A 22,870-nucleotide genomic window follows, 5' to 3' on the forward strand; every position below is an offset into this window, starting at 1 on the left:
GGCTCCCAGTCGTATTGGATGTGGACCAAGGTTCAGCTTGGAGTCTGCTGTTCATACTGTTGATGGACTATGTTAGCAAACAGGTTAGAGGGGACGGATAAGAGCTGCCATATGCAGATGTGGCATTACAGGCAGACTTGAGCATGAGCTTCAGCAAAGAATAGGTGAATGAAATGAAAACTAAAGGCACATGGGATAAAACTGAGTGCAGGTAATACAGTTGTAATGGCAGTAAATGGTGGAGTTCAGAAGAAGCTGAGAATTGAGATAGGAGAAACAGTGGAACAGGTTAATAGCTTCAAATGTCTAGATGGGGTAGTTGAGGAAAAAGGTCTGTCTGAGGAGGTCAGAGCTAGAATCAGAGGGCCAACTGGCAGAGTGTCTGGTGTAGTATATGATAGAAGAAGGCTAAAGAAGCTTAAAAGTAAGGTGTACAAAAGAGTGGTGCGACCAGTAGGTTGCTATTCATCATTTGTACTTGACTATGTAAATTGTAAACTATTGTTATTTGTGGAGCTTTTTTCCCTGGGCCTCCACTGAAAAAGGACCCATTTCCAGTCGGATTTTCCTGGTAACCAAACGTAAAGTAAATAAAATGGAGCAGTTGAAGCTAGAGGTGATGGAGATGAAGTACCCGAGACTGATGGTAAGATGCACACTGTGGGACAGATGAAGATATGAGGACATAAGACATGAAGCCAAAGTAGCTTCCGTTATAGAAAAGGTCAGAGAACAGATGGTTGTGGTTTGGGCACATGTGCAGAAAGGCAGAAGAAAATCTAGTGAAGATTATTTGGGACAGACAGGAAAAAGTCAAGAGAAAATGAGGGTGTCCAGCAAAGAGGTGGATGGATTGTGAGAGCGCAGAACTGTGACAGCATTGGGCATGAGTGGTGAAGAAGGCAGAAGTGTGGCATTGAATAGATATGGCAACAGTTGACATGACACCCCGACCCCATGTATAACATTGGAGGGGGGGTGGAAGGTGGTGATGGTGATTTATGTTGGGTAGGAAAAAGTTGAACAAAACCATTTAAGAAAGAAGGGGTGTGCATAGCATTTTGGGTGGTGGGGTCTTTATTTTTTTAACTGCGGTGATGGTGCTGCGGTAGCATTGTCTCCTCACAGCAAGACGTTGTCCTGTTTGATTCTCAGCTAGAGTGTCTTCTGTGTGGAGACCTGCGTGAATGGGCGTACCTTCATTGAAGGTTGTGTGTCAGGGCCAGCAACTCGGCACGTAAAAATCTACTGCCAGTCATTAGCGGACCGGAGTTCCACTGTGGCGACCCCTAACCGGGAAAAGCCGAAACACACACACACACACACACACACACACACACACACACACACACACACACACACACACACACACACGTAAGTATTTTTTTAAAACCTGGGATTAATGTGGCAAAAAGCTTGAAGGCAGGAATGGAAATGTAGTAGTCTGACTAGGTCAAAGTACAGAGTCTGCCATATCTAAGGGGAAAGTAGTGACGGGACATTAGTTCCTCTTTGATAATTTTTCTCTGGAAGTGTGTATGGAAATTTACTTGCACCAGTTGAATGAAGCTGGGTTTAACTGTTTTCTTTGGCAGAGTGGCGTTTTCGAAAAATAGCCATCCCCAGTTTTTTCCAAAGTTTACAAGTTTGTAAACATTATCCTAGTACCTTAGGTCAGTCTATAGTAATTGGGTAATCCTGGGGTACTTAATGGCCTGTTCATTTTGAAGATGCTGAACTGCAAGTGAGTAGTGTATTAGTATTAAATAAATGTCAATTTTTGCAGTTTATTGGGAGTGGTATTTACGTTTTTGGTATTTTTCCACGTTTCGTCAGAATTCTTGTACAGAACTTTGTTTTTTCTACCTTAAGTCTAGTTTCTTGCTGTTGGCATTCCTGAATGCTATTTTTATTTCGTAACTTTTTCTGTTATATGCACATGAGTAGTAACAACTTTGTAGATGTCTGTTTCATTTTGTAGATTGTGCTGTGCAGGTTATAACCTGTTGCATCAGGCCAGTAGGTTTCTGGGAAGCTTAGAACACCAGCCTTCTTGGAAACTCCTTGTACAATAAGTGGTTGATTGAGGGAGGCATTGCAATAGAAATGGATAACCCAGTTTTCTTTTTAAGACTAAAAGGGCTTTTATCTTTGCTGTCTAGTGGCCAGTTTTCAGTGTACATTTATAAACAAAAACTGTATACTTCAAAAGGTGCAGTTGCAGCAGTTATAAACAGTGAATTGATGGCTATCCCTACACTAAACGTCATTTTTAAGTAAAAAAAAAAAAAAAAAAAAAGAGTCGTAGTACCAAATATAAATTGAGGTCTGCATAATATGGTAATATCGTGTAAAGGCAAAATGTGTATTGGAAGGTATGTGAAGCCATGTTGTTTTAAACATGACTGTCAGCTTTGCTATATATACTTGACAGACCCTCTGTCTTTAATCTTAACATTTTAGCTTTGCTTGTTTTTTTTTTTTTTAATGTTTCAAAAGTCAGGTGAAAACGTACTGCCATATGTTGGCAGGATTTAAAAAAAATCTATATATTTTAACAGTTTAGTTGAAAACTATTACTCCTCCTAGCTCATCAGCATAACTCATCCTACATTTCACACCTGTTGTACAATTTAACTTGGGATCATGGTGATCTCCTCTTTTCCATCCTATGAGGGGTAAAAGGTGTGGCAGAGTCCATCTCTACATGTGGCATGGGATGGTTGCCTCCATTGTGGGCCCCATCTTTTCTCTGCCTGAGAAGAGTAGTTGCATATTAGGTCGTAGTGTTCTGTAAAGTGCACATTTTTCTTATGCCTGGAGAGATCTGTATATTTTCCTTGAATAACAAAGTAAATTTTGAAGTGGTCCACCTGTTTGTGTTCATTGTGTTTAGCTTCCGCTAAGTATGTCTTACAGTAAAGCAGCACAATGAAGTCCCACTCACTTTTACTTCCCACCAAGGAGAGTAGGTAGACTGACCCTGTTTTTTTTTTTCTGTAAATCTGAGGAGTGGTCCAGCCTCTAATGTGCCAACTGCACCAACAGGCCAACTACACATTTTATGTATAAACTGTTTTGCAATTCTGTCCGTTTATGAACTTGAGTATTTTGGTTTAATGGTTTAATTTTTTTCCATTTAAAATTATTCAGAATTCAGATGATGTTCTTCATCTCACATTGCTGCAGTCATAACCTGTGGGTAGTCCGCTGTCCTCGATCGGCCCGAATACCAAAGAGCTGAGCTGGCGTCGGTCATTGTCGCCTAGAGCTGACGTCAGTACGTCGTAGTACATAAGCGCATGACCGACGCCATATCCTCAGTCTTTCTTGCTGCGTGGTCCGAAGCAGAAGCAGCGTTTGCAAGTGCCGTTCGGCGTTCTGAAATTTTCATTTATCGAAGTTTCAGACCGAAGACCAAGTTGGGCTAAGTACCCGTTGGGGAAATCTTTGTCTTTTCTTGCCTCAGTTATCCGGATGTCAGAAAAAGTTAATAATTGCATTTCTTGTGGGAAACAGATACCTCATAAGGATTTTCATTCTTTCTGTATTCCTTGCTTAGGGCCTGAGCACGGCGTGGTCGGGTGTCGCTTTTGTGCTAGATTTAACAAGTGCACCATTAAACGGAGATTACTGTGCCAGGCTTGTTTTCGGTAAAAGGTGTAACTATAACATGCTGTCGGATCCTCCGATGCCGCTACTGCTAAAAGCGTAAAGATAGATCTTTGAAGTCTAAACGGATGAGTCGTCCGTTGCGGACGCCGGTTCTCTGAGCCTCGGTTGAATCTGTGGATCCTGCCGAGGGTTCGGCTGAATCCCATGGGGAACCTTTACTTTTACAGGAGTTGGCCTCTCAGGAGTTAGGCCCGGCTGAAGGTGCTTCTCAGGTGTCTGTAGTTCCATCTTTACAGAAGGTTATTAGGCCTTCTACTTCAGTGGCTAAAGCCCATGCTAAGGCCAAACCTTGTCATGTTGGCCCTGGTCATAGTTCTAGCTCTCCAGCCCCTGTTCCTAAAAAGCATATGTTAAAATGGCTGAGGACTTGATTACTTTGATCAGGGTTCTATGCCCCCAGAGAAGAGGCCTAGGGTGGAGGCAGATTTAGAGGGATGGATCATTCCTCAGACTACTCTGATTCCTCAGCTGAAGAAATTCAGGAATTCCCTTCTTATTTAGATTCGGATGCAGAGGACTCCTGTCCTTCGGCTTCTCCTCCAGAGGATTTTTCTTTTTCTGAGACTTTACATTCCATGAGGGAGCATTTCAAGTGGGAAGGTCAGGATTTTTCGGATTCTCGGAAACGGCTCAGGGAATTTTTGTTTCTGCCACAGCATAGGCCCTTGGCTATTCCTCCTGTCTTAGAAGTTGTTCAGGATGTTTTTCTGAATCTTCCCTTAATCCTGATTCTTTACCTTCTGCCCGTTAAGCCAGACAGATATTATAGAGTTCCAGAAGCACATAAGTATTTGTACAAGAGTCCTAGAGCTGATCCGGAAACTATTACTCAAGGTCCGAAGGGTATTAGGGCTTCTGTGGCTAAGAATCCAGTTCCTTTGGATAAAGATTCTAGAGCTTTAGGTAGATGGGGGAAAAAAGTGTACACCTCCTCTACGTTTGGCTTTGAATTGCCAATTTCATATGCTGAAGTATCAGAATTTTTTGTTAGGTCAATTGAAATCTAAGGTGGATGCTTTATCTGAGGGTATAGAGTGTAAGGAGCTCCAGGAGTTGGTTCATGCATCAGATCAAGTTGGCAAGCATTCTTTGCAGTGTGGTTTCGATGCTCTTCAGCATTCGTAGACATGCCTGGCTTAAGGATCAAAATTTGTCAGAGCATGTTAAGGCTCGGATTTTGGATGCTCCTCTTCAATCTGAAGTACTTTTGGTCCTTCTGTGGAATCAGTTTTGAAAAGATGGAAGATAAGGCTAAGTCTATACTGCCGGTCTAAGATTTTATGCAGGTGCAGCCCCCTGAGTTTAGTAGGAATTGGCCTCATAGATGATGGTCTTTTCCTTCTTGGATTATCAGTCTAAGGGCAGGTCTAGGCGTGGTAGAGGCAGAGCTCACGCTCAGGGTTCTTTCAGACCTAGGACTTGGAGTTCTCCTGCACAGTCTTCTGGTGAGGGCAGGGGTCAGCATTTTCGTAAACAGACCCAATGACCTGTATCTTCCGCTGCCAGACCCTTCTCTACTGGCAGCTCCTCTAGGAGGAAAGTTGGGACTTTTCAAACAAAACTGGCATTTGGTCACCCAGGACAAATGGGTGTTGGATATAATAAATCACGGGTACAAGTTTTATTTTCACACTTTTCCTCCTTTCAAAGGCATGCCGGATGTGCCTCCTCAGCAAAGGATGGAGGCTCAGGAGCAAATTTCTTTACTTTTACAGATGGGGGCAATTCAGGTGGTCCCTCCGTCAGTAGTAGGCCTAGGTTTTTATTCCGTCTATTCCTAGTGCCAAAGAAAGGAAACACTTGGAGGCCAATTCTGGATTTGTCCATTCTCAATACCTACCTAGACATTCCAAAGTTCAAGATGTTAACATTACAACAACTTCTGCCTATGCTGGGCAAAGATCACTGGATGGTAACCCTGGATCTCAAAGAGGCCTATCTTCACATCCCTATCAGGCCCAGCTGCAGGAGATTCCTGAGATTTCGGGCTGGTACTTCTCATTATCAGTTCTCTGCATTGCCCTTTGGTTTATCTACCGTGCCCAGAGTATTCACAAAAGTTCTGGCTCCTGTAATTGCTTTTTTCAGACAGAGAGGAATGCAAATTTATCCTTATCTGGACGATTGCCTGATTCTTGCTCAAAACAAAGACAAGTTACTACAACATCTCCAGTATGTAATGGCAGTTTTAAGGTGCCTAGGGTATTCTGTGAACGAAATAAAGTCCAGTTTAGTGCCCTCTCAGGACATGTGCTTTCTGGGTGTGAGACTGAATACAGCTTCTCAGATGGCATTTCTGACCCCGGACAAACAAAGAACTCTTCATCTATACTTCCAGCAGTTATCAGTAATGTCCAGGCTGACTGCAAGGACAGTCCTTCAAGCCTTGGGGTTCATGGCATCTTGCATTCTAGTACTTCCCAATGCCAAACTGCATATGAGGAAGCTACAATGGTATCTCAAAAGTGTGTGGACTCAACACTGCCACGGTTTGGACACTGTCATTCGGATTATACCTTGCATCCAGAAGGAATTCTTGTGGTGGGCTCAGGAATGTCACCTAAACAAGGGACTCTCTGTGACCCGACCAGAGGCGAGTCAGATCCTAACGACGGATGCCTCGGACTTGGACTGGGGAGCACACTTCAATGGGAAATGGATACAAGACATGTGGCCTCCCAAACTACTACATTTGCATATCAACATGAAGGAGATGTTAGCAGTCCAATTTGCTTTGATGGCCTTCAAGGACCTACTTCAGCCGGGACAGGTGTTGATTCAAACAGACAACACAACAGTCATGTGGTACATCAACAAGCAGGGGGGAACCCATTCCTACCCTCTTTGCAGACAAGCAATGATTTTGTGGGAGACTGCTCTGAGTTTGCAAATCAATCTTCAAGCACGGTTTCTGCCAGGAGCACAGAACTCCCTAGCAGATGTATTGAGCAGGCAAATTGTGGATCCCCACGAGTGGAAACTGGATCCTCGGGTATTCAAACAATTGACCGTGGCTTGGGGAACTCCAGACATAGATCTGTTCGCTTCTCCACTGAATTTTCAACTGCCACAATTTTGCACAAAGATGTTCCACCCAAATGCTTGGAAAGTGGATGCTCTATCTTTCAGTTGGAACAACCTTCACATTTATGCTTTTCCTCCTCTGCCTCTTCTTCCCAAGGTACTCTTGAAAGTCAGGCGGGACAAGCCTTGCATGATTTTAATAGCACCAGATTGGCCACGTCAGCATTGGTATCCTCTGCTGAGGATTTTAATTCAGGAGCCTCCTTGGCTTCTGCCACAGGTTCCTCATTTGTTATCCCAGTCAAACAATCATTTTCTCAATGTTCGGGTGCAGTCCCTGCATCTAACAGCCTGGCGTATTCTGTGATGGAGCCGGTGGGGTCTCAGCTTCCTCAACAGGTTTTAGATGTCATTTTGGAAGCCAGGCCTAGTACTAGAAAAGTTTATGCTGATAAATGGAAGAGATTTTTTCTTTGGAGCACAGCAAAGGGCTTTGATGTTTCAGTGCCTAATTTGAGTTTTGCACTACAGTATCTTACTGAATTACTGGACAAGGGTTTGTCATTCTCTTCTGTGAAGGTTCATGCTGCAGCCATTTGTGCTCACTATGATTGTGACCCTCCTTTATTTTCTCACCCTTTGTTCAAACAATTTCTTAGAGGGGCAAAGAATATAAAACCCCCACGTAGAGCTCCTACTCCTTCCTGGGATCTCAATTTTGTGTTGGAGAAGCTTACTTTACCTCCTTTTGAACCTGCAGCTACGTCTGAATTGAAGTTTTTGTCTTGGAAGACTGCTTTTTTGTTGGCCATTACTTCTGCTAGGAGGGTATCTGAATTGCAGGCACTCATGGCAGTTGAACCCTTTCTGATATTTCATAAGGATAGAGTTTCTTTGCGAACTAACCCTACTTTTATGCCTAAAGTGATTTCTAATGTGGCCTTGAACCAGTCTATTCATTTGCCTACTTTTTATGCTGATCCCCAAAATAAAGGGGAAAAAGTCTTGCATTCTTTGGATATCCACAGGCAGTTACGTTATTATTTGAGCAGAACTAAGGAGTTCAGACAGACTCAACAGTTTATTTGTTTCTTTTGCTTTGGGTTCACAAGGGAAAGCTGTTTCAAAGCAGACTATTTCTAAGTGGATTGGTCAATGTATTGCTTTTTGTTATTCTCATCATGGGAAGAATGTTCCTGCTGGGATCAGACCTCATTCTACTAGGGCTACTGCCACATCTACTGCTTTTTGAGGGTGTAGCTACTAAGGATATTTTGGAGGCAGCTACTTGGAGTTCAGTACACACTTTTACTAAGCATTACCATCTCCCTCTTTATTCCAAGTCCAGGGCTGGGTTTGCCACTGCAGTTTTACAGGGCATGTTAGCAGCTCCTAATGCTATTTAGTTTGCCAGCCTCCCTTTTCCTTTGCTTTGGGATTCTACCCACAGGTTATGACTGCAGCAATGTGAGACGAAGAACATAGTACAGTTTTGTACCTACCATAAATGTAGATGTTCGTGGATCTACATTGCTGCAGTCCAATTATCCCTCCCTCCTTTCCCCTCTATAGTTTGTGGTTGCTGTGTTTTTTTTTTAGGATTATCTTTATTTCCACACTGGTAGTTGTTGGGCGTTTACTATTTTGGCTCTGGCCTTCTTTCATTCTTAGGCCTTCTGACATCTGGGGCAAGAAAGACTGAGGATATGGCGTAGGTCATGCGCTTATGTACTACGACGTACTGACGTCAGCTCTAGGCGACAATGACCGACGCCAGCTCAGCTCTTTGGTATTCGGGCCGATCGAGGACAGCGGACTACCCACAGGTTATGACTGCAGCAATGTAGATCCTCGAACATCTGCATTTATGGTAGGTACAAAACTGTACTTTAGTGTTGCTTATTGCTTCATATTTGGGCTGAAAAGTCTACAGAACCAAGTTGTATATTTTCTGAATTTGTATTTTTATACTCCTCCTAGTGTGCATAAATGTCTTTTCTCTCTCCCTCTTGTATTTTAAGATTTGGAACTGGGAGAAGATGATGCTGGGACTAGAGTTGAACTTCCCACTGTTAAGAAAGTAGTAAAAAGGCCTCAACCTAAACTGGATGCTCAGAGGTAAAATATATGTATTGTTGTGCAAGTTTAATTGAATTCTATTGCAGTTGTACTGATCTGTCATTCCTCTATTAATTACAAGCATTGTCATGTATTCCCATCTTGTATTTCTCGGAATCAAGGCTAATTTGAAACAGATGAAGTACAGTTTGACTGTAGTTAGTTTGAGGCATTGAAAACAACACCTCAGTAGATCACGAAATAAATAGGTAAAAAAAAAAGATAGACAACAGCACCGGATATGCACAGAAGAGTAGGATCGTACGTCTTTCTAGTTGTGTTTCTCCCATAGTCTGTGGTCTGGGGAATAGAAATAGCAGCAGCTCGGCCAGCTATATAAGTGGGTGTGACTTCCCTCCTCTGGGCCAGTAATCAAGAAGCCTCAATCCTCACCACTGACACGGATGGGGAACCTTCACTTAGAACAAAGATGGATACAAAATAATTTTATGCAGCTTGGAACAAAGATGGATACAAAATAATTTTACATGCAGCTCTCTGCATCAAGCGCAGTTTCCCTTAAGAACACACAGGGAGGACACTCCAGACCCTGGGGCTAGACTTTCTCTCCAGCACCCAACTAAAACTCCACATTTCTCTCTGCAGAAATCTGTGCTCTGTGTTCCTGTTCCAAGTAAGCTGACAGACGCACTCATTCAGATTTGATTTTATACACGCACAATTTGTCTCTCTCTCTCTCTCTCTCTCTCACACACACACACACACACACACACACACACACACACACCTGGGAAAGGCTGGCACACATTCACCAGCTATACCCTCTCTGCCCAGCCTATAAGGTAGACTCACTGCCACCAGCTGGTTACTTTAAGGCACTTGCCACGGTACCCAATTACTCTTGGTAACATTAAGACTTATACAAATGGTAGTATTAACCCAGCAGCAAGACTTTCAGGAGCATTAAGCCCACAGTATCACCAAAATAAAATATGCAATTACTCCCAAGTTAAATCCTTTTCTAAAAGACCAGCCACAATGAAAGGTATAGATATTTTTAATAATAAATAAAATAGGAAAACATGAAAATATTGAATATGTATGTACAATAAACACTAGAGTTTCAGTTATTTTATTTTACATTTGTTTAACAGGAAAGTTCGACTGGATATATGTCCATTTTCAGTGGAGGCCCAGGGATAAAAGCTCCAGAAAGCAGAGTATAAGTACATTAGGAACAATAGAAACATTTAGAGATATTTATAATATGCAGTTTTCAGAAGGGTTACAAACTTAAAACATAGTAGACAGCATCAAAATCATGTGTCTTCAGTTTGACAGTAATGCACATAGTTATGGGTTAAGCCCTATCAGGAATTCATACTCTAATAGTATATGATTGAAATGCTTAGAGAGTTTGCAGGAACAGTGGGTGGTGATTAGTCGGGGTTTAAGCAGGGAAATTCAGTGCTCTTGGAAGTATAGTTTGAGGCTTTTTTTGAACTGGGTTAAGGAGGATTGGTGAGTAAGTTTGGCAGGTAGCATATTCCAAGATGTTCTTCGTCTTCCCTTGCTGCAGTCCTGACAATTGGGTATACTCAGTCTTTATGCAGAAGCAATTGTGCAGGTTGGCGTTCTGAGATTTTCGAACCGAGGTACAGAGTTGAACATTTTGGTTTTTCTTGCCTCAGTATATTACGGATGTCAAAAGTGAATAACTGTATTTCTTGTTTAATAAGCGCATTGTGCTAGGTTAGTGTTTGCATCTAAGAAGCGCAAGGACAAAACAGTGAAGTCTAGGGGTGAGGAACAGAGGTTTTGCCAGAGTCTCAGGCAGATACTTTACTGTTACAGGATGTGCCCTCTCAGGAAGTAGGCCAGGCTGAGGGGTCTCTCTTCCCAAGGTTTCCAGAGCTTTTTAGAGGAAGGCCAAGTTCAGCTTCTGTAGGGGCTTCTCCTAGCATTTGGGGCTCTGTGCCTAAGAAACATATGCTTAAAATGGCTGAAGATTTGATTACTCTGATTAGAGGTTCTATGCCCCACCTGATAAGAGGCCTAGGGTGGAACATTTGATAGTTTTGAACAGTGTTCACAGGCTTCAGAGTCTTCTGTGGAAGACTTGCAAGAGTTTCCTGCTTATTCTGATTCTGATGTGGATGATTCCACTCCTTCAGCTTCTCCTCCTGAGGATTTTTCATTTTCAGAGACTCTTCACTCCATGAGGGAGCACTTTAAATGGGAAGGCCAAGATTACTCTGACTCCAGAAAAATTCTTGTTTTGCCTCAGCATAGGCCCTTAGCTATTCCTCCTGTGTTGAATGTGGTGGAGGATGTTTTGCAGAGGCTTCTCTGAACCCTGATTCCTTGCCTCCTGCTCCTGTTAAGCCTGATAGGTATTGCTCATAAGTATTTGTTTAAGAGTCCCAGAGCGGACCCAGAAACTGTTTCTCAGGGGCCTAAAGGTGTTAAAGCTTCTGTTGTTAAAAATCCTGTCCCTCTGATAAAGAGGCATAGGTGGGGTAAGAAAGTATATACTTCTTCCACTCTAGCCATGAATTGTCAATTTCATATGCTGAAATATCAGAATTATCTCCTTTCACAATTGAAATCTAAGGTGGATGCTTTAAGGTATTGAGTGTAAAGAATTGCTGGATTTGGTTCATGTGTCTGAACAAGTGGGTAAGCATTCTTTGCAGTGTGGTTTGATGCTGTTCAGGCCTCCTCGAGGGTGGCTGCTACTAGTTCTGTTCTCATGCATGGTTGAAGGATCAGAATTTAGCTGAGCATGTTAAGACCAGGATTTTGGATGCTCCTTTACAGTCTGATGTGTTGTTTGGACGCCTGTGGAAGCAGTTTTAAAGAAAATGGAGGACAAAGCTAAGTCTATGCAGACTGTTAAAGATTTTTGCAGGTGCAACCTCAAGTTTAGTAGAAATTGGCCTGCTAAGGGTGGACATATCCTGCTTATGGTTCCCAGTCTAGGGGTAGATCTAGGCGTGGTAGGGGCAGGGCTCAAGGTTCGTTTAGGCCTAGATCAGACAGTTCACCTGCTCAGACTTCTGGTGAGGGCAGGGGTCAGTTTCGTAAGCAGACCCAATGACCTGCCTTTTCAGCTGCCAGTGGACTCTCGTCTGGCAGCTCCTTTGGGAGGAAGATTGTCTCTTTTCAAAGAAAATTGGGATTTAATCACTCAAGACAGATGGGTGCTGGATATCATTCATCACAGATTTTATTTCCACACAATGCCCCCTTTCAAAGGCATGCCAGATGTTCCTCCTCCACAAAGAAAAGAGGCTCTCAAGCAAGTTTCTCAGTTACTCCAGATAGGGGCTATTCAGCCAGTCCCTGTATCAAAAAGGGCTTGGATTTTATTCTCGCCTGTTCCTAGTACCAAAGAAGGGGAACACGTGGAGACCAATTTTGGATTTATCTATCCTCAACACTTATCTGGACATTCCCAAGTTCAAGATGTTGACGTTACAGCAACTGTTACCTCTGCTGGGCAAGGATCACTGGATGGTAACTTTGGATCTCAAGGAAGCTTACCTTCATGTGCCCATAAGGCTAAGTTGCAGACAGTATGAACTGGAGATTTTCATTATCAGTTCTCTGCATTGCCCTTTGGCTTATCTACTGCCCAGAGTATTCACAAAGGTTCTGGCTCCAGTGATAGCTTACTTCAGGCTTCAAGGCATTCAAATTTATCCTTACTTGGACGACTGCCTGATTCTGGCTCAAGAAAGGACACCTTCTACAGCATCTGGAATATGTCATAGCAGTGCTAAGATGCCTAGGGTATTCTGTGAGCGAAATAAAGTCCAGTCTAGTACCCTCTCAAGACATGTGCTTTCTGGGTGTGAGACTGAATACAGCAGCCCAGATGGCCTTTTTAACCCGGACAAACAAAAGAGTCTGTCACTTTACTTCCATCAACTATCTCATCAGTCCGTGCTGACTGCAAGGACAGTCCTTCAAGCATTAGGGTTCATGGCATCTTGTATTCTAGTGCTTCCCAATGCCAAACTGCATATGAGGAAGCTGCAATGGTATCTCAAAATGTATGGACACAGCACTGCCAAGATTTGGACACTGTCATTCAAATAATACCTTGCCTTCAAAAGGAATTCTTGTGGTGGGCTCAGGAATGTCACCTAAACAAGGGACTCTCTGTGACCCGGCCAGAAGTCAGATTTTAACGACAGATGCCTCGGACACTGCTTGGGAGCTCATCTAAATGGAAAGTGGATACAAGACAAGTGGCCTGCCAGACTACAGCATCTACATATCAACATGAAGGAGATGTTAGCAGTCCAGTTTGCATTGATGGCGTTCAAGGAGTTACTTCTTCCAGGGCAGGTGTTGATTCTGACAGACAACACAACTGTCATGTGGTACATCAACAAGCAAGGGGAACACATTCTTATCCTCTATGCAGGCAAGCAATGATTTTATGGGAGACTGCGTTAAGCCTGCAACTGACTCTTCAGGCAAGGTTTCTGCCAGGAGCACAGAACTCCTAGCAGATGTATTAAGCAGACAAATCATGGATCCCCACAGTGGAAACTGGATCTTCATGTATTTCAGAAATTGACAGTGTCATGGGGAACTCCAGACATAGATCTGTTCGCTTCTCCACTGAACCACCAGCTGCCAAGGTATTGCACAAAGGGGTTTCATCACACAGCTTGGAAAGTGGATGCTCTGTCTTTCAGTTGGAAAAACCTTCATGTCTATGCCTTTCCACCTCTACCTCTTCTTCCAAAGGTATTACTAAAGGTCAGACAGGACAGGCCAAGGATGATTTTGATAGCTCCAGATTGGCCTCGACAACACTGGTACCCACTTCTAAGGAGTCTTGTAAAGAAGCCTCCATGGCCTTTACCTCTGATTCCTCATTTGTTATCTCAGAAGGACGGTCATCTGCTCAATGTCAAGCTTCAATCTCTTCATCTCACAGCTTGGCATATTCTGTGTTGAAGCATGGTAGCTCTCAGCTTCCTCAACAAGTTTTAAATGTAATTATGGAAGCTAGAAGGCCTAGTACTAGGAGAGAAAAATGGAAGAGATTTTTATTTTGGAGTACAGCAAAGAATTTGGAGATTTCAGAGCCTAATTTGAGTGTGGCTCTTCAATATCTTACTGAATTATTGGACAAAGGTTTGTCCTTCTCTTCCATAAAGATTCATGCTGCAGCAATTTCAGCTCACTATGATTGTGACCCACCTTTGTTTTCGCATCCTTTGTTCAAGCAGTTTCTTAGAGGGGCAAAGAATATAAGACCCCCCAATGAGCTCCTACTCCTGCTTGGGATCTCAATTTTGTGTTGGAAAAACTTACTCTACAACCTTTTGAGCCTGCAGCTACTGCTGAATTGAAATATTTGTCATGGAAGACTGCTTTTCTGTTGGCTATTACTTCTGCAAGAAGGGTGTCTGAGTTGCAGGCCCTTATGGCAGTAGAGCCCTTTTTGTTTTTCCATAAGGACAGGGTATCATTACGTACTAATCCTTCCTTTATGCCTAAGGTGGTTTCTAGTGTGGCTTTAAACCAAACTATTCATTTGCCTACGTTTTTTGCAGATCCTCAAAATAAAGGGGAAAAGATTTTGCACACTTTGGATGTACACAGGCAATTGCGTTATTATTTGAGCAGGACTAAAGATTTTAGGCAGTCTCAGCAGTTACTTGTTTCTTTTGCTTTGAGTTCACAGGGCAAGCCTGTGTCAAAACAAACTATTTCTAGGTGGATTGGCTTTTGCATTGCATTTTGTTATTCCCATCATGGCAAAGAGGTTCCAGCTGGGATTAGGCCTCATTCCACTAGGGCTACTGCCACTTCAACAGCATTTCTAAGGGGTGGCAACTAAGGATATTCTGGAAGCAGCTACTTGGAGTTCAGTGCATACTTTCTTTAGGCATTATCACCTGCCTATATACTCTAAGACTAGAGCTGGTTTTGCCACAGCTGTTTTACAAGGCATGTTGTCAGCTCCTGCTACTTTATAATTTGCCAGCCTCCCTTACCTCTGCTTTGGGATTCTACCCAATTGTCAGGACTGCAGCAAGGGAAGACGAAGAACATAGTACAGTTTTGTACCTACCATAAATGTAGATGTTCGAGGATTCCCTTGCTGCAGTCCCTCCCTCCTTCCCTCTGTGTTTCAGGGTGGTTGTGTAGGTGAGTTTTCATGCTTATATTTTTGTATGTATTACTGTATATATTGTACATGTTTTTGGTGCAGGTTGTTTTGGGACTTGTCTTTTTGGGTCTTCTGACATCTGGGGCAAGAAAAGACTGAGGAAATGACGTCGGTCATGCGCATTAGTACCCTGACGTACTGACGTCAGTCTAAGCTGCCATGACCGGCCTCTGGTATTGGACTATACCCAATTGTCAGGACTGCAGCAAGGGAATCCTCGAACATCTACATTTATGGTAGGTACAAAACTGTACTTTTTGCCTACTGAGTTGGCGAATAGAGTCCCCAGCCACATTTATGCTCTTAGTTGTTTGTACCAGCAGTTTGTCAGCAGAGCGTAGTGACCTCAGGTTGCTGTATGGTTTGATGATCTTATTTAGTGTTGGTGTTTTTTCGGGTTGATGCATTATTTTGTGGGTTATTGCAAGTTGGTTGTATCGGAGAAGACTGGGCCACTCCAGCCATCCTAGGTGAGTTATATGATACAATGGTGGGTCCTAGAGGTAGCGTATATAAAAACAACACAACTGGAAAGATTCAGACAGTAAAAAAAAAAAAAAAAAATATATATATATATATATATATATATATATATATATATATATATATACACGCAAAGCAAGATGAAGTGGACGAGTGTCTTTGTCAGGTCCAAGACAGAATGCTAAGCTTCACTTTCACATCTCTCACCATTATTTAAAATAATTTCAGTGCTGGCTATAGAATGACATTCTATCTAGTCACCTGATTCTGTGGTTCCCACACTTAAACCCTGACTAGAAGCTGAACCAGGGTCTAGCACAGGTGTGTCACAATACACCTAGGATTTTGCTAATGCTTCTTCCAGCATCTGGAGACACTAATACAATTCCAACCCTTTCATCCCTCTTGTAGAAACTAACAAGCCTTTCTCTGGCACCACAGGAAACAATTAGTTCACCACTAAGGGCAATAAGAGCCCAGGCTTTTCCCAGACATTGCATCTCTGGCTGCTTTCAGGCTTGAGATAAAACATCTTTATGGCCTAAACCAAGTCATTTAATTTCTGGCTGTTTTTGTTAAGATAAGCTGGTCTGAGCTTAACCCCTTCCCTTCCAGCATCCTCTGTTAGCATACATTTTCTCTGTTACAACAGTGCAGACAGGTATAACTGTATATTTCTTTTCTGTCCAGCATGACCCACTGTTTGTTTATATATATATATATATATATATATATATATATATATATATAGATATATAGATATATAGATATATATATATATATATATATATATATATATATATATATATATATATATATATATATATATATATAATTTTTTTTTTTTTAAACACAAGTAACTTTATAAATGCATTTTTAACACAAGCATCTGTACAAATCCGTTTGATGTTCAAATGACATACAATTCTTAACAAAACCCCAGCTAGCTGTGCTGGCATAAGTTACACATGCACTGCCCTGCTTTGTCTGGCATAGCAGGCACTACATCATCGAAATTGTGAAAAATTAGTAGGCTTAGTAGTATGCTCCTTTTCTCCTGTATAGACTTGATTGAAGGAGTTGTCAGGTGCTGTACTGAGATGTATGCTCACAATGATGTAGTTTGTAGCATCTGGTGTGTGCCAACCCAAGACAACAGCATAGGTAATATAGCCAGTGGTAGTGGGAACAGTCAGCAAGCTGCCAGCATTAAACTAAACTAGTTTGTCCATTTTAAATAACCACTGAAGGTAACAACCATAAGGTTCCAGTGATAACTGCTTGAACAGCCTAATCTGTCTCTTCTGCAAACATTGGGATAACCTGCTTCTTGCACCTTAACTCTTTCCAACCTCTTTAGCAAATTGGCTTTCACTTGTTTTACACTTGATTGTTTTTCCATTATTTTTGACTGTGCCCTTCCCTCCTCCTCTGAACTGGTGCACCAAGAAAGTTCCCCCATGTTTGTAAATAAAATGCGTAGACAGTTTTTCACTTTTCTCTCTTGCTGTCCATCCTGCATCATTATTCTTCTGTTTATTATTGTACATTAACTGGAGTAACCTCTTTGATACTTTTCAGTGCTTGAACAATTTCACTGTTCTTTCCTTCACTGAACATGCGCATATATATATATATATATATATATATATATATATATATATATATATATATATATATATATATATAATGTATAATTATAACTTTGCAGTCAGAGTGTAAAGCAAAACCTTTGCAGATAACATGATGTTGGGATGCTGTCTTGTACCATGTCCAAAGTATGTGCATTAATGGTGAGCTTCTGAGGGATTTTATGAAAGTTTAAAATTGCCCTTTTAAATGTGCATGTTTATGTTGCTCACGTTGGTGTGAGTAGAATGGTGCTGTTGCTGTGGGAAGCTTAAACAGTTGTCATGTTAGCATTCCAGGTCCATCACATTTGTACAAGAGAGAAACGGACACTGAGACAAGCACACTGGAGCTGACCCTGTAGTTCCAAGGTGTGATGTGAGAAAATACAAGTATAAGAATATGTTTGCAGGGGCTGTAGGCAAACAGAATGCTTGCCTTGCAAATGAATGAGACTATACTTTCGTTTTATCTGGGTCAGTATCTGAGCAGCTGAAGTGCAGTGTTAGTAATCTAGATATTTTGCAAGGCCTAGAAGCATAAATTGACCATTTAGCCAAAGCATAAGCTTACAGTAGGTAGATTTGTTGTCTGCAACATGGAGAGAGCTACAGTAAACTTCTTGCAGCTGTTTAGTCCTCCATCTTTTGGTAATCAGTGGGTGTGAAAGTCCATTGTTGCCCATACTTCAGTTTTGTTGTATGTATTTATGGGTGGTCATGTAGTGCTATTCAAGACTGCTTATTAGTATCAAGTTTCATATTTGATAATTCCATAAAGATGTTTCTGGTTTAAAAAAAAATTATCACTTATGACATAGGCAGTCACAGTTGTATAAATGAAAAGAAACAATATTTACGTATTTTCAGTTGCAAACATTATACATCACTTGCCTTCTATACAGCCATTGTCAGTCAAACATTATGTAGCTCATTCATGTCCTGCCTTCCTTTAAACCTCATGCCTTATCCAAAATATTAAACCTCATGCCTTATCCAAAATATTATTCTGCATTTATTCCCATTTTTTTTTTTCCAAAGATACCACTTCCAGTTCTTTTATCTCTGTTACTAACTTTACTACTTATAGTACTGTTAGTTTAGACTCTGTCCATTTTCTAGTAACTGCTTTTTGTCAGCCACCAGATTATAGGTTCATAGGTTGGTACTAGGTATCTGTCCTAAGGCCTATGCAAGCCTAGCCATAACAATTCCCTGGAAATTTTTTCCCACAATATTTACTTCTCTGGGCCCCTGTCTAGCAGGGCGACTGACATGATCCCTGGGGTGAATTTCCCATCTCCCATCCAATCATCAAGGTTCCTTTTGAAGAGGGCCAATGAGGTGCTCTGCTTGACATGTATGGGCAGTCTATTCCAGAGTATGGGGAGTCTCTGGGTCATGAACCTATCCAGCTTGTTTTGTTCATTGTGATGATAAGGTTTAGATCACTGGAGCGTGTGGCTCTGAGGGTTTGGGATTTCTTTAAGTGTAGCATGTCCAATAGCTCAGGGGTTGACATGGCCTTGTATGTTAAGCAGAGATCGCCTCTGAGTAGACGATATGCCACAGAGTATAGCTGGAGTTTTTTAGACGGTCAGCATATGGCATCTGCTTTAGGCCTGTGATTCTTTTAGTGAGGTATTTGTGACCTTTCCAGCTGTTGCAGATGTCTTATGAGGTACATACCAAATGGGGCATTATACTCTGTAATGGGTCTAATGAGGGATTATACTCTATAAAGGGTCTAATGAGGGATGAGTGCAGTGGGACAATGACCTCCTTTTTTCTGGATGAAAAGCCCTTAGTGATTAGGTGTGCCAAGTAGAAGGATTTCCTGACTGTTGTGGCGATGTGGTTATCGAAAGTGAGACCACTGTCTACTTGTGTCCCTAAGTCTCTCATCACACTTTTGATGTTTAGTGTCCTGCCACCTATGTGGTAGTTCATGGGTACATGTTTTTTTCCAAAGGGGGTGACTATACATTTCTTGGCATTAAGCTTGAGCCCATGGCTCTGGCACCAGGCATCTGTTTCTGTAAGGCCCTTTTGTAGAATATCCACATCATTTGGGGATTCATTAATGGCTCCCAGTTTGCAGTCATCTGTAAACTTTGTTAGCCAGAGTCCCTTAGTGTTGGCCTGTACTTCAGAGAAGTAGATGCCAAACAAGAGTGGTCCCAGGACTGAACCCTGAGGAACTCCACTTGTCACTTGTCTGGAGCTGGATTTGGAGTCGGCTACTTTTACAGTCTGGGTTCTGTCAGTAAGCCAGTTGGCAACCCATCGAGTGACGTAGGGATTTATGCCCAGCTTAGTAAGTTTATCTATGATTCCAGAGTGGGGGGTGGTGCCGAAGGCCTTGGCAAGGTCCAGATAGGCTGTGTGGACCTCCTTTCCCTTGTCCACAGCTCTGGAGACCGATCCAAAGAAGTCAATCAGATTCAAGAGACAAGATCGGCCATTCACAAACCCAAACTGGGTGGGGTCCAGTGTCTGGAGGTTGCCAATGTCTTTGTTTATAAGTTCCATGATAATGCGTTCCATGCCGTTGCAGATCAGGCTTGTCAGACTGATGGGACAGTAGTTCCCAGGATCCAAGGTGGATCCTTCCTTGTGGATCCGGGATAACTGTAGCTGTGCGCCACTCAGTGGGCAACGAAGCCTGAGGTGAGGCTATGATTAAACATGACACTTGGGTGGGGTGCCAGTTCATTTTGTAGTTCTTGTAGTACACAGCCTGGGATGTCGTCTGGTCCCATGGATGCTGTATTCTTAGCTTTGGAGAGTGCTGTTTCTACCTGTGTGGCTGTGATTATCGGAATTTGGCAATCTTTTGGTATCGAGATGGGCCCTTTAGGGGGTAAGAGGGGAGTGAAGTTGGCACTAAATCGATCTGCCAGGATATTGGTTTAAACTCTGCAAGGCCGTTCTATGTTTAGGCAATTCCAATTCTATATCACAGCTCAAAAAACATAATTTCCGTGGTTACATCAATTTGCTCACCCAGTATTTATGGCAGAGTAAAAAATACCACAGTGTATAAAGTCATGGACCGCAGAACAGTTTTCACCAAGATTTAATTAGTATTACTAATTTGCTAATAAGTATTAAATCTTGGTGAAAACTGTTCTGCGGTCAGTGAGTTTATACATTGAGGTATTTCTTTATTTCCTTGTTGCTGTGTTTTTTTGGATTTATGGCAGAGTAGTCTGCATGGGATTTTTAAAGTCTGCCAATTCATTATACTCTCAGAAAATGTTTCCAGTTACCTCTTTCTGTCCCATCACACATCCAACATTTGTAGTCTACCTGAGAAAAAATGCTTGGCAGTCTGCTTGGGGTATAAAATAGCTAAGCAAACACTTCCAAGTAAAAATTCCAAGTCTAGACATTGTTGTTTATTTGGGAGCCATACATGTGTCATCAGATTGTTTGATTCTTTGTGAATTGTTTATCCAGTCTCTCTTCCCAATCCTTTCTAACTCATCTGATTCCTAGAGTTGTCATGCAGTATTTTATATGCCCTTTTAATTATCCCTTTTTTGACAGCAGCTTCTGTTGTAGAGTCTACTAAAAACTCTGCCAGTGCTGGTGTTTCATTTAAGATCCCTCTATTCCTTTTTCTTTTCTCCGATAGCTATTCTTGATTGGGAAGAGGCAAAAAATTCTTTTGGACTGCAAGCTAGAGATGGTCTTCCCTTTCTGTTACATTTCCCTCTAATTATTTGCTCCCAATACCTTGGTTACTTAGGTGGTTTTCTTCAATAAGTTGCAGCCCCCTTTTGACTATTCTCTGTTTCCTTAATTGAGTTATCCTATTGACAGAATCTTTTTTCCTTTCCTGTGTTGGCTTGGTTCTTGGAATACCTTCTGCTATCTTATGAATGTAATGTGTATGGTTATTGATCTTCACCTTTAAGATTTGCATCCAAAGTCTGGTCTCTCCTTATTTCTTGAGCTTCCATCCTGTTTCTTCATCCTCCTCTTCATCGTTGTCCATTTATAGTTTTCTGCTTGTGCTATGTATGGGAGCCCTGTGTAGCTCTGAAATACTCCTTCAAATCAGGTAATCCCAAAGCACCATGTTCTGTAGGCAGGATCAACTTATCCCATATAAAATCCTTCACCTCTTTATTAATTTCTGTCCTCTGCCACCAACAATTATAACAAAATTTCCCAAGGCTGACCATTGTTCCACAGTTAAAAATCATAAACATAAACTTAAGAGAGATGCTAAGCACTATGAATTGGGGTAATGTTTTCCTTTTACCGCTATCCAAGAACAGATTGGCAGCCACACTTTTTGAACGAGCAGGAACCTCCTGATTGCAGTACAAGTAGTGCTATTACTATCTACTTTAGTTTGAATGACCTTTTAGAATATGCCCCCCCAGGTCGGTACAGTAAGCTCATCGCCAAGAACTAGAGAATCCGACCATGGTAGAACTTTCAAGAGGCTTCGATCCACACCACTGATATTAGTCACCCCATGACAATAAGAGGATGAGGAAGGAATCTGAACCAAGTTTAGGTCCTGTTCTCCCTGTACAAACTGTTTTTTATATGGACAGTAATGGTCTTGTATATACCAGGAATAATTTAAAAATTTTTAATTACAGTAGTCAATTTTTCTTTGAGCAATGATTTAACTTTGTTCCAACTGTATATTTTGATTTTGTCTGATACACTGGTTGAATTATTTACACGGAAACTGAACCTCTCCATTTATACACCACTAAATTTGATGATAGAGTATCTGACAAATGGACCCACTTTAGAACACTTTAGATTTTGATCAACCTACAGTACAGAACTTTGCAGACGCAAAGTTTACCCATCCTTTACTACAATACAACAATGGTTCTCAGATGGTTAAAGATGACATTAACAAGAACTGTGTATCTTTAAGGCAAACAATACATTCTGCATATTTTTTGGGGAAAAGGCCCCGTTTTATTTTCAAAAGGGCCCCCAACTTCAAAAATTTATTTGAATCTAACACTTAAATTTGACAGCCTGTTAATATTGGTACTAAATGTTGTGGTTGGTGAAAACAGTGCATTTTTATACGAGATTATATCCCATTTACATTTATAAATGATTAATAGACTGTGATATACCCAAAACCTGGCAGTTGTCAAAGTAAAGGGCTACTGTACCTTGTCACTTCCATTTGCCCTGCTTTTTACTTTGGAAAAACTGTATTTTAAGAAAAAGTTTATGAACATAATTTGGATATTGCTAGGGGAAATGCGCACACTGTTTTGTTCAGACATTTTTTAGTTCAACTGTTAGTTCTTGTTTGTGGATGTTGTGTGTTTTGAATAAAATCATTTTGGTACCTCCCATGCTTTTTGAGAGTTTTTTTTGCCATTGGATTGCTGCCTGTCTGCCACAGTGCACTGGTTTCTAGGGTTGCTTCTGTCCACAACTTCTCTGGTTGAAAGTGTGCTTGACCTATGTGTGTAGACTAACTAGACTAAAAACATTTTCACTGCTTGTCTCCTGTTACCATATCCATAAAACAGAGCTTCCAGTTTCTCGGTTTTTGTTTAATCTCTTTCCACATGTCCTTGGCTGCCATAACAGAATCATTTTTAATCCATAACAGAATCACTTTCAATCCATACTTCCAAATACTTAATTTTATTACGTCCCCGTAATGTGTATCGCTTAATCAGTTTTGTGTGTGGATATGTAGTTTACAGTTATTGTTTGTTTTATCTGCTTTACATGTTGTATCCCAAAAAGACAAACTGTTTCTATACCAGTTATATCT

The 22,870-nt window shown here is 41.5% G+C and overlaps 1 protein-coding gene across 2 annotated transcripts in view; it reads left to right on the forward strand.

Annotated features, from left to right (window-relative positions):
• Positions 1-22,870, forward strand: part of TIPIN (TIMELESS interacting protein) — a 759,992-nt gene that overhangs the window by 99,338 nt on the left and 637,784 nt on the right. For both annotated transcript variants that reach the window (XM_044077863.1, XM_044077864.1), the window contains exon 4: positions 8,721-8,817. In XM_044077863.1, the coding sequence (XP_043933798.1) occupies positions 8,721-8,817 (97 nt within the window). The remainder of the gene's footprint in view (positions 1-8,720; positions 8,818-22,870) is intronic.

The sequence above is a fragment of the Protopterus annectens genome, chromosome 7.part0 (genome assembly GCF_019279795.1).
Source record: "Protopterus annectens isolate FY-2018-M chromosome 7.part0, PAN1.0, whole genome shotgun sequence".
NCBI classification, from domain to species: Eukaryota; Metazoa; Chordata; order Ceratodontiformes; family Protopteridae; genus Protopterus; species Protopterus annectens.